The 10953-nt window shown below is 48.3% G+C and overlaps 1 protein-coding gene across 1 annotated transcript; it reads right to left on the bottom strand.

The window, feature by feature from the left end:
• Nucleotides 1–840: 840 nt before the first annotated feature.
• On the bottom strand, nt 841–7677 carry ZIC4 (Zic family member 4). The gene is given in 4 exon segments (XM_036755696.1): nt 841–922; nt 997–1321; nt 6453–7064; nt 7173–7677. Coding segments are annotated over 4 exon segments (1524 nt in total).
• Between the last annotated feature and the right edge of the window lie 3276 nt (nt 7678–10953).

Raw genomic sequence — 10953 nt, 5'->3', positions numbered from 1 at the left:
TAAATACTTTGGTTCATTGATACAATCATGGGCGACGAAATCAGAAATCGATGAGAGAAAATTTGGCACCGGGAAGGCCAACCCAACCAGTGGGAGAGGGAGCTGAGATGGGGGGTGGGGGTGAAAAGAAAGGGGAGGGGAGCGGAAGGCAGGGCAATAGAGGGGCGGGCTTGGGGGAGGGGGAAAGAGAGCAGGCCAACCCCTTAGGAATCGCCTGCAGGCCCGCTGACCTCCCTCCGCCTAGGAAAACATACAGTTCCCAGCCTGATAACAGAGCCTTGGCCATTTATTTTACCAAGCTTCTGGCTTCTTCCAAGTACCTGGGTTTCCCCATCAATCCTTTCATTATTATTATCATTTTTTTTCTTTTTTTCTTTCCTTTCTCTTTCTCGGTCCCTTTAGGAATAGCTCCCAGAATCTAGGGTCCCCTTTCAATGAGCTTTTCCCTCATAGGCTGCAGCAGCCTGGGTGTGCAGGGGTATGTTTGTATATTTGTGTACGGTGCGTGTGATCAGATAAAAATATAAGTACAGATAGATCTGCGAAGATCTCTCTGTATTTTAAGATCGATGGGGATGACGTAACTGTATTGACCTACAGCACAGCCCTGAAGCTGATTACTGGTGGGCTTCTTTCTTTCTTTCTTTCTTTCTTTCTTTCTTTCTTTCTTTCTTTCTTTCTTTCTTTCCTTTTCTTTCTCTCTTTCTTTCTTTCCTTCCTTCCTTATCTCTCCCTCTCCCTTTTTAGTAACACGGCCTAGCATCGCAGTTCCTGTGAGCAGCAGCCGCCGCCGCCCCAGCTGCCGTGGCCGCCGCCGCCGCCGCCGTGGCCGCCGCTCCCTCAGCCGCTGCCCCCGCCGCCGTGGCCGCCGCCGCCTCCGCCTCCTCTGCCGCCGCCTCTGCCGCCGCAGCCGCCGCCGCCTCTCCCGAGTCAGGTGACGGAGCCGGACTGGGAGGAGCCGGGAGCGCGTTGGGCCCGGAGCTCTGACACACGTACCATTCGCTCAGGTTCGCCGCCCGCGACGAGGCGCCCGGCTCCGCAGGGGCTGCAGCCGAGCCGGGGGGGTCTCGCCCGGAGTCCGAGGAGGGTGACACCAGGGAAGGGGTGGAGGAGTCGTAACCCGAGCTCGGAGGAGGAGACTTGCAATGCACTTTCATGTGTTTCCTCAAGGAGCTGGGGTGCGTGTAGGATTTGTCACAGCCTCTCACTTTGCAGTTGTACGGCTTGTCGCTGGTGTGCACGTGAGAGTGTTTCTTCCTGTCGCTGCTGTTCGCGAATCGTCTGTCACAGCCTTCAAATTCACATTTGAATGGTTTTTCTCCTGAAAGAATGCAATTAACGATTACATACATTAGTTAGGGGGTGGGTTGGGAGCCTTCCTCCCTCTCTGTCTCTGTCTCTCTGCAAAACAAAAAACAAAAGATCCCCCAAAAAGGGGGTGGGGGAGGAGAGAGAAAATAAAAGAAAACCCTTCCACATGGCCCCAGGACTTTCAATCCCTCCCCCCCCTTTCTTCCCCTCCCCGGTGGAACCAGCTCATATCCCTTGATAAATAGAGATCTATTAACCACTCCCTCCTACCCCCCCTCACCTCCACACACAATCTACGGTTTGAGAATTGGGAGCTTGGGAGAGGGGGATAGAGAGAGAAGGTGATTCCATCTTAGTTTAATTTTCATCGTCTAAAATCCCAATGGATCCATCTCCGCCTCGCCCCACACCCCTTGAGTTTCCAAAATTCATTCTCCTGAACGAAGCCCACTTTACCCAGTGAAAAAATATTGGCAGTGAAGCCAGAATCTACACAATTTAAAGTTGTCCTTAGACCCAAACGCTTTCTTCCTCCTGCCCAAATTGTTTTCTAAAGTGGGTTTTGTGCAAATGACAAAGCAGTCAGATAATTTAAAGACCAACTGCAGTTGCACACTGCGTGTAAACAATGTGTATTCTGTCTTCGGGGAAAGGTATTCTGAGCTCCTCAGTGGGCAATGATTCACTTCTGAGGCTGTTTTCACAAGAAATCCATTTTTTCCCCTCTCTCGTCTACCCCCTGAGGGAAAACATTTAGCAGCATTCTTCAAATCTTTCCTAAATAATCCTCTATCTCTCTATACTGGAATGCATGTAATAATATTTTATTATATGGGTTACAACGGCCTCCCGAAGATATTAACATGTGCTACTTGGTTTTATTGTCAATCGAGTGTTTAAAAGACAGATTGGTCTCCACTAACCGCTGAAGGCAAGATCTTAAGTGCTGTAACTCCAAAGCAGAGGTGAAGGGGCCAGCCCTGCCTGTTGTTAGAGTTAGAGGGAAGGCCTTGCAATGAATTAATATCTCCTCCATGGATGGGGAGGGAATTCGATTAGGGCCAAGGTTACCCCCAAACTATCACAATCAGGCCAGGGCCCACCTTCATAGACACACAAACAGAAATCCTGTACTCTGGAGAATTTTCAAGAGATTTTCTCAGGCTGGATGCATAGATGTGCCCAGGATCCAATAGAAGGTGATCATACATGACCTGCAGAACCTATTAGCAAAATAATGTGCCAAATAAGGATCAGTTATGTATTGCCTTATTCCCACCCCACCCCCCAAAAGTGTTTCCTTATCTGTAACCAGGGAATTACAAAATATAGAAACATCAGCCCTTGCCTAGTCTCACAGTCAGCGCTGCCAGGTCAAGTAAGGTGTGTGACTGAAGCCCCTAAAATATAGCTGGGTGTATGGTGCCAGAGGTTATTATAATGCATATAGAGACTGTATGCTATCAATGAAGGGCAAGCCCCATCCTCTAAACCCCTACCCCCATCTGCACCTCATCATAAAGCCAATTTCAGGGGAAAAAAATATGTTCCCATGAAATGATCTAGATTTGGTGCTGATGTAAACAAAGCCTTACTCAACAAGATAGACTTCTAAGTTAGAAGGACTTCTAAGTCTAAGTGGGTGTATATCTGTCTATCTATCTATCTATCCATCAATCTATCTATCTATCTATCTATCTACCTGCCTATTCATCCATCTGTATGAATGCAGGATCGATCTAGGCCTATACACTGACTTCACACGAAAACGAATGCCCCTTGAAGAATACCAGTCCTGGATAGTTCTTTCCCCCGAAATTTACTTAATAAATGTCCCCCCCACCCCACCCCCAGCCATGGTGTCTTTCATTTTTCATTTATCATACAACAAACCCTCTTTTTAGGGAGAAAAAAAGGATGGCAGAATAAATCAGTGTCATCACTGTCAATATGTTCACCCTTTCTCTCCCTCTCCCTCACTCGTCCAGTTCGTATGGATGACCAAAAAACTTTCTCTTTCCTTTTCTTAAAAAAAAAATAATAATTTAGAAAAATGAAGCAATCAAGGTCCTGCAAAGGAAGAAAGAGCTTCAGTAAGAAAACAGCTCGGGGAATTCTAAAGGCTATATTTTTTCTCACCACAATAAAGAAAAAAAATCTTCTTATGACTACCTAATTAAAGTTTCACATAAAGAAACAGTGATTTGACCTCCGGCCGTGGAGCCAAGTCAACAATGAAGGAAGGATATTAGGGCAGTACAAGCAAGCGGTAAATTAGGACGCCCCTGAGAAAGAGGACCGGTAAAGCCAATGCCTGAGCCCGGGGAGTTACGTAGCAGGTAAGGAAGACAGGCCCAGCTGAGTTGCTGCAGCTTGTTTTTTTCTCTGGAGCTCCAAGCCCTCGGCCTCAATGGTACTGGCTCCTTCTCCTTTGGACCCCGCAGCCAGTCTGCTGGTCCTAGCCTAACAGTCCCGGCCTCGGCCTTGCTAGGGTCAGCGGGCCGGGAAGCGTCTCTGTCCTGTTCGCTAGTTCCCAGTCCGCCCGAGAGCCGAGCAAGCAAGTCAGCGCCGAGCGTTGTCTAGGGGAGCAGCTCTGACCTGCAGAGAGGGAATGCAGGGCGTGGATCCTCCAAGCCTGGTTTTTGACGAGCTCAGCTGCATTCCGGTTTGGGATTCCCGCTCCTCCCGGCTCTGCTCGAAACCACAAATGTACTGGGCCGAGAAGGGCGGCTCGGGAACTGAGCCGGGCCGTCCCCCTTTGGGGCTTAAGGGACTCTCCTCGCGTTGCAAGCTGCCGGGCCAAGTTAGGAAGTCTGGGGCAGCCTCTCTGCAACCGCCATTTTATAGCACACTTGTAGCTGGGCACAAGTATTTAGGGAGAAATTCCACTCGGTCGGTTTTATTTTTCCTGCTCTACCGGGCTTCACCTCGAGATTTTTACGTTTGGCTACACGACCAGGGGGAGGAAGGAGAGACCCTATAGGAGGCAAGGTTAGGGGCCTGAGTTTCAGGAGCCAAGGTTAGTGCCTGAGAAAACGAAAGCTACAGCGCCGAGCAGGGCTAGGGTCTCCTTTCTCCTCCCCTCCCCGATCTCCCTATTGTTCCTGCTGCCTTCTCCTAAGCTCCACAAGGTAAAGCAAACCCCTCAGTGTTGGCTGGGTTAAGGTGCCTTTAAGTTCGATCTCTAATTTTAAGAGAGAAATTCTCCGAATCGCAGGAAATCACTGCTTTTCACTACTTCCCCGGACTGGAGGAAATGAAACATCATTAATATTTGAAAAGGCAATTATTTTCCTGTTGAATCTAGAACTGTCTTCATGAATAATTTGTAGCGAGTTCTATTGCAATTTCAGAAACATTTTGTTTTTTGACAACTTAGGGTGTTTAATAGAAACGTGGGAACACGCAAGGCCCTGTAGGATTTTTACACGGCGCGATAATTAATCACAATGGAAGCTGAAAGTGAAAAGTGGATACTTAGAAAATTGTGGTTAACAAACCTGAACCTGCGCTCACTGCGACGCGCTGAACTTGCTTCTTTGCTGTAGGTCAATTTCACTAAGAATTTAACCATTTTCTGCTTCAGAGACTTCAAACAGTGGGCCGGTAAAGAGCAGTAAAAGTTTGTTTACTTAAGGAACACGCTGTCATTAAGGATGAGTTGCCCTGTTAATGACTCTTTCTACCTGCTCAGAGTTGACTTGAAGGTCGCAGAGGTGTTATTCTTACCATTTGGAGCAGAGGCATTCCTTTTTAACCCCTGAATCAAAATAACACTGGAGGCGTTGTGGTAGATCTTAGGGTCTGCGTAGACGCTAAAAAAGATCTCAGAGTCGAGACTCTGTAAAATAGCCAGGCTTCAATTAAGCGAACGAATCAAGAACAAGTTTGGCTCGGGTAGGGAAAGGGGGCGGAGGGGTGAATGGACAAATGTTCTACGTAGAATTCTTCAGGTGTATAGCTCTGAGTAGATTCAACGCAAGAGACCTACCCTGAGAAGAAGGGGGGAAGTTTGAAATCGTTCTTCGAAGACGTAAGCAATGTCGATACCTAGCAAGACTTCTGATAAGGAGACTGTAAGTTACTCTATAAAATAGAGATGATGTAGGAGTAGGGGTGGGTAGGAAAATAGAAAAGGGGGGGGGGCAGAGAACAAATCTTTTGGAATAGGTTTCATTCTCTCTTCCCCCTCCCCTTTTCTCTCCCCCTCCCTCCTGTTTCCTCCCTCTAATCCCCCCTCCTCTGAAAAATGGGGGAGGGGAGGTTACTGGTACTCGAACAGAAAAAAACTTAACAGCTAAAGAGACTACAAATACCGGCTGCTAAACTAATTAATACAACTTCACAGGCTGTTCCGGGAAGTGTGAAAACTTTCTCCTTGCAATTTCATTAATTATAGATGCTTCTGGCCGGAGGAGTTCAAGCTTTGCAGAATCTTCCATCCAGCGACTTTCCTCTCTGTTAACTAGAACTAACAGATGTGTTTGACACATGTCCCCATTTCACTTAACAGTTCTGTAAATGACATTTCAAGCAGATAGGCCCAATTGTCCCTAGTCTCTGACTAGAGGTGAGGATTCACAAAATGCGTGGGGTCTGTTGCCTCTGCAAGTCTAAAAAGGGAGGACTTCGAAATCGAGATACGTATGGTTCTGTAAAGTCCCCCTAACATCATTTTCATTGCTGAACCCCAGAGCAGGCAGCGGTGAGAAAGAATCACCAATTTAAAGGCAGAGAGAGTTCAGCCACAGGAGTCAAGACCGCCTGGAAAAAGTTAGAGGCCCATTGTTCACTCTTCGCTTGGGAGCTCACCACACCGATTTGATTTTTAAAACGCCTTCGTATCCCCTAAAATATTTAAATCGTGTGAACACAGCACTCATACAAAGGGACACACACGTACTCATTCCTCACCCTTACCCTCCCCCTTAACAGAAACATTGTAGCAACGCACTCAGCCTCCAAAACTTGAATGAATCTAAAAATAGAAAAACTGAATTAATATTTTATGGACTTTGGCACATGGGAAAACAAAAATACAAAAGTTGAAACCTAAGGAAACCAAACACTGAGGGTACACAAAATACACCGCTTGCTTGTATCATAGTTGCTGAACAAGATAGAGAGCGATGAATACTGACCTGTGTGAGTTCTTTTGTGTATTTTGAGATTTTCTGATCTAGCAAACACTTTCCCACACCCCGGGAAAGGACAGGGGAAGGGCTTTTCCCCCGTGTGCACTCGGATGTGATTTACAAGTTTGTATTTGGCTTTGAAAGGTTTCCCCTCTCTCGGACACTCTTCCCAGAAGCAGATGTGATTGGACTGCTCCGGGCCGCCAACGTGCTCCACCGTGACATGAGTTACCAACTCGTGCATGGTGCTGAAAGTTTTGTTGCAAAGTCTTTTGGGCGCTTGCTCCACCTCGATCCACTTACAGATGAGCTCCTGCTTGATGGGCTGCCGCATATAGCGAAAGAAGGCTCCGGGGCCGTGGTGGGGAGCTAGGTTCACGTTCAGGTTCATGCCCCCGTAGTTATGCAGAGAAGCTGCAGCGAAAGGATCTGTCCTGGAGGCAGGCACTTGAGTGAAATGCTCGGACCTGGCGTACATGTCTCCAGGTAGCCCCAGTCTTATCTGTCCGTTCAGATGGCCACCTGGGGAGGCCTGGGGAGGCGGCTCATGGAGTCCAGAGAAAAGAGAGTGATGCCCAGCTTCGGGGTGGTGGTGGCCATGGTGTCCAGAATAGCTACCTGTTGTTGAGACAAACATGCCGTGGTGAGAATTGGGAGCAGGGGGCTGCTCACTTAGTCCTGGCATCATGGGGGCTGGCAGATCTCTGCGTGTTAAGAAGTCCCTACCTGCTGTAAGCGCCTGAGCGGGGTGGGAGACAGGGTAAGGGATAGCTGTTGAAGGCACTGGGCCAAACGCTCCGGTTGGACTACCGACCACCTCAGTGTGGCCTCCTGCCATAGAATGAGGAGGTGGAGGAGGAGGAGGAGAAGGATGGTGGTGGTGGTGGTGGTGGTGATGATGATGATGATGTTGGTGTCGGTGATGGGGATGAGTATGATGGGCAGGGCTGAGTTTGAGGGCCGAGGGATGATGGTGCCCCATGTGTTCGGCTCGGAATGGACTCGGCCCTAGGCGGGATTCAGCAGCATACTCCCCAGGGTGCGAGGGAGCCATTGAGTGGGGGTGACCGGCGAACCCCGGGAAGCCTGTGACGCTCTGTGGGGGATGGTGGTGATGATGGTGGTGATGGTGATGATGAGCCCCTGCCAAGTCAACTAATCTCAGCGCCGGGTTCCGTTTGGAGAGTGCAGCTGGTTCCATCACTGGGCTCCCCAAAGCCTCCACACTCATGGCTTCTAATGCTACAGTCACCTGACAGCGGGGAGGAGGAAAAGAAAAAAAAACTTTTGCAAAGTTTTTTTTTTTCGAGTTTTGGCTTTTTTTTTTCTTTTTAATGCCTACGTGGAATCCCATACGCTTGAGAGGCAGCAGCAGGACGCAGGGAGATACTGAATAGAGATTCATGGACACGGCTGCAGCCCAGAGAGCTAAACAATTACCCCACCCTCTGATTGGCCGGCGCCGGATGATTGACGTCATTGATGACAGGTCCTGCGGGAGACTGAAAGGCTTTAAGCTGGGAGGGGAAACACACACACACACACACACACACACACACATTCACTCACTCACACTCATTCACACTGCACATGCGCCATGACTGGGGCACCAATTCTTTTCTTTCTCTGTCTCTCCCCCCCACCCCCTTCCCCCGTGTCCCTTCTCAAAACAGTTTTGGTTTTGTAGTATTCTCAAAAAAAATTGTTTGAACCGTGCCTGGTGTTTTCATTAAGAACCTTAAAAAAAATTGTTTAGCTGACAGATTCAGATCTGCTCCTATGTCCCCTGGCTAAGCCAAGGTCTTGGACCACTGGAGGAGCAGAGGTTGGCCACGGAGCTAAAACAGCCCTGCGGCGGCTACAGCTAAGGTGGGAAGACCTACGTAGACTCGGGCTGCTGCTGGGAGCTCCTTCAACTCTTCTCTCAGCTTGGGGAACTGGGGTGGGTTTAGAGACAGCCATAATCCAGCTGAAATCAGGCAGCAGCTGGAGAGTAGGCTGGGCACATCCTCTGCCTTGGAAATCCCTGTACTTAACTTGGTTATCTAAGTCGTTAGTTTCTCTCTCTCTCTCTCTCTCTCTCTCTCTCTCTCTCTCTCTCTCTCTCTCTCTCTCTCTCTCCCTCCCTTCCTCCCTCCTTCCCTCCCTCCCTCCCTCTCCCCTTCTGTTTGTCTATGTCTTTCTGTTTCTGTGTCTGTCTCCTCCTCTTTCTCCTCCTCCTCAGTCCCTCCCCTCCCCACTAAGATCTGCTTTATCTACTGCCCAGGCAGAAGGCCCTATAAACAAACGAGGAGGATCAGTATTCGAGCCTGGCCCCTGGTCGATGGGGGCCCAAGGTCATCTACTTTCGAGTTTGTGGCAGGCTGGAGATGGTCAGTGCCTACCCGTTGATAGGACAATACCCAGAGATCTTTGTGACACAAAGTAGGGGCAAGGAAAGCTTTTCCTAAAGCCTGATTGAAAATAGCCACCTAAACTCGGCTCCCTTTCCGGCTCCAGTTCCTTTCCTTACATCCCTTCCCTCAAAACAACAATAAAACCACAAAAAAATCAATACATACAAAACAAAAGAAACAAAAATAAGCCTCCAGAGAAGAAAGAGATGACCCCAAGTTTTCTTTCCCTCTCCGCTCCTCCCCCATTTCTTCAGTGAGAAATGCTGGCAGCCGAGAACCTTTACTCACAGGAGAGCTACAAGGTCGTCTCCTTGCCTGCCAATTCCCTAGCTAGCTCCAGAGGCGTTTGACTCAGAAGCCAGGATTTTTGTCTTTTTTTTTTTTTTAATAATGTTCATTTTCATCTCCAGAAGCTGCCCGGGTCCCATCCATTAGAAGTGTCTGACTCCACAATCCGTTGCAAGGGAAGGGAGGGGGTTCCTTAGAGCGGCGACAAGCTGCGCTCCCCAGCTATGGAGACAGAACTCCTCTGGGAAGCGAGAGCTGGTTAAGTTTGCTCACTGGCACTTGTTGACTACGCGCGTAACTTCACCATGTCCCCCCCCCCCCCCCCCGCCGGGTTGCTAGTGGTGGGGCTTGCTTGCTTGTTTGTTTTTTTCCTCCTCTCTTTTTCTCTTTCTTCTTTTCTTCCTTACTTCCTTTTTCTTCCTTCCTTTTTCTTTCTTTCTCTTTCTTTCTTTCTCTCTCCCTCCCTCCCTCTCTCTCTCTCTCTCTCTCTCTCTCTCTCTCTCTCTCTCTCTCTGCCAGATCCCATTGCCAAGTGTGACTACCACAGGGCTTGACGTCGGATGCAGGGTGGCGGGCCACGAGTTTGCTTCTTCTGCGGCTAGACGTCAGGGACTTCAGCGAGGAGATCCTCCCTGTCTGATTCCCATTCTGTGCAGTTAAGTGGCGGAGAGCTACTGGTGCGTGAAAGTAGCCGATGAGAAACCCGTTAGGTTAAGAGGGAGTTGAGTGTTGAGCAAGCAATGAGGTAATTTCCTTTGTCTGCTTTTACCGGATGGTGCAGTCTTCAATGCCTTCCGATTTAAAGGCGCAAGGACGGAAACCAGCATCCACCGCTAACCAGCTTTAGGACAGTCTCCAGCAGGCAAGGAAAGGGGCCCAGAGACTGACGGACTGTATGTGCTTGCTCGGCTGTGGCTGGCTTACAACAGTTCTCCCCCAAGTGCAGCAGTGCTTACTTTAGCTTCCAAAAGGAGGTTGGTGAATGGAGAAAAAAAGACATTCTCCCATTTGAGATGAAATAACTTTTCTTTCGCGGGGCGGGGAGGAGAGGGGAGAAGAGATAGGAAAAAAATCGAATATATAGTGAGCCCTCCACACACTGAATGAAGAAAATCATCATATGTTTCCTGCTCAATTTCTTTTGTTTTTTAAAAAGATCCAAATCATTGAATGCATTTCTAATGCAAAGGCAGATTCTTATTAACTTTCTTCAAATAACTTATTGTTCACTTTTTCTCAGGACACTCTGCACGATGCAATTCAGCACAGGGATTAACTCTTAGAAGAATTTCTCTTGGCTTTAACAAGCCCAGAGCATTCCACTGTCAGGGCCCCCAAGAGGTTAGCAAATCTAACTCCACTACCAATGGATGCCCCAGTTGAGTTTTTAAAGTGTGGGAGGCTATTGGACAGCTCAGAACTTCTCGGTTATAGTTCCCCCATTAAACAAAGCATTTGCAGTGAGTGTCTTACCATATGGAATTTTAAGGGTAGATGTTATGATCTGTTCTCCCCTTTACTCCCTCACCCCAACCCCCACTTTCTTCAACTTCGTCATCAGCAACAAACCTGGATCTGGAGGAGCTTGCTTTTTTTTTTCAGGCCAACTTTCAGGTGTTGGAGAATGTTTCCGGAAGAAATGAGCCATCCTTAACTGTGTTTGAAGTTTGGCATTCCAGGCATCAGCAAGTAGCTTAAAAGTGTCTTCGTTTACAAATTTATGTTTAGTGATTCATTTCTAAGGTTGTACAGAGATCTCTTGGATGCAAATGTAAGGAATTACGAAGCTGTACTCACAAATAAACAGAGGTCATGTCCTTGGA

This window comes from Trichosurus vulpecula, chromosome 4 (genome assembly GCF_011100635.1).
Source record: "Trichosurus vulpecula isolate mTriVul1 chromosome 4, mTriVul1.pri, whole genome shotgun sequence".
NCBI lineage: Eukaryota > Metazoa > Chordata > Mammalia > Diprotodontia > Phalangeridae > Trichosurus > Trichosurus vulpecula.
Note: the sequence above shows the minus strand (reverse complement) of the source record. Positions and strands in the feature narration are given on the sequence as shown.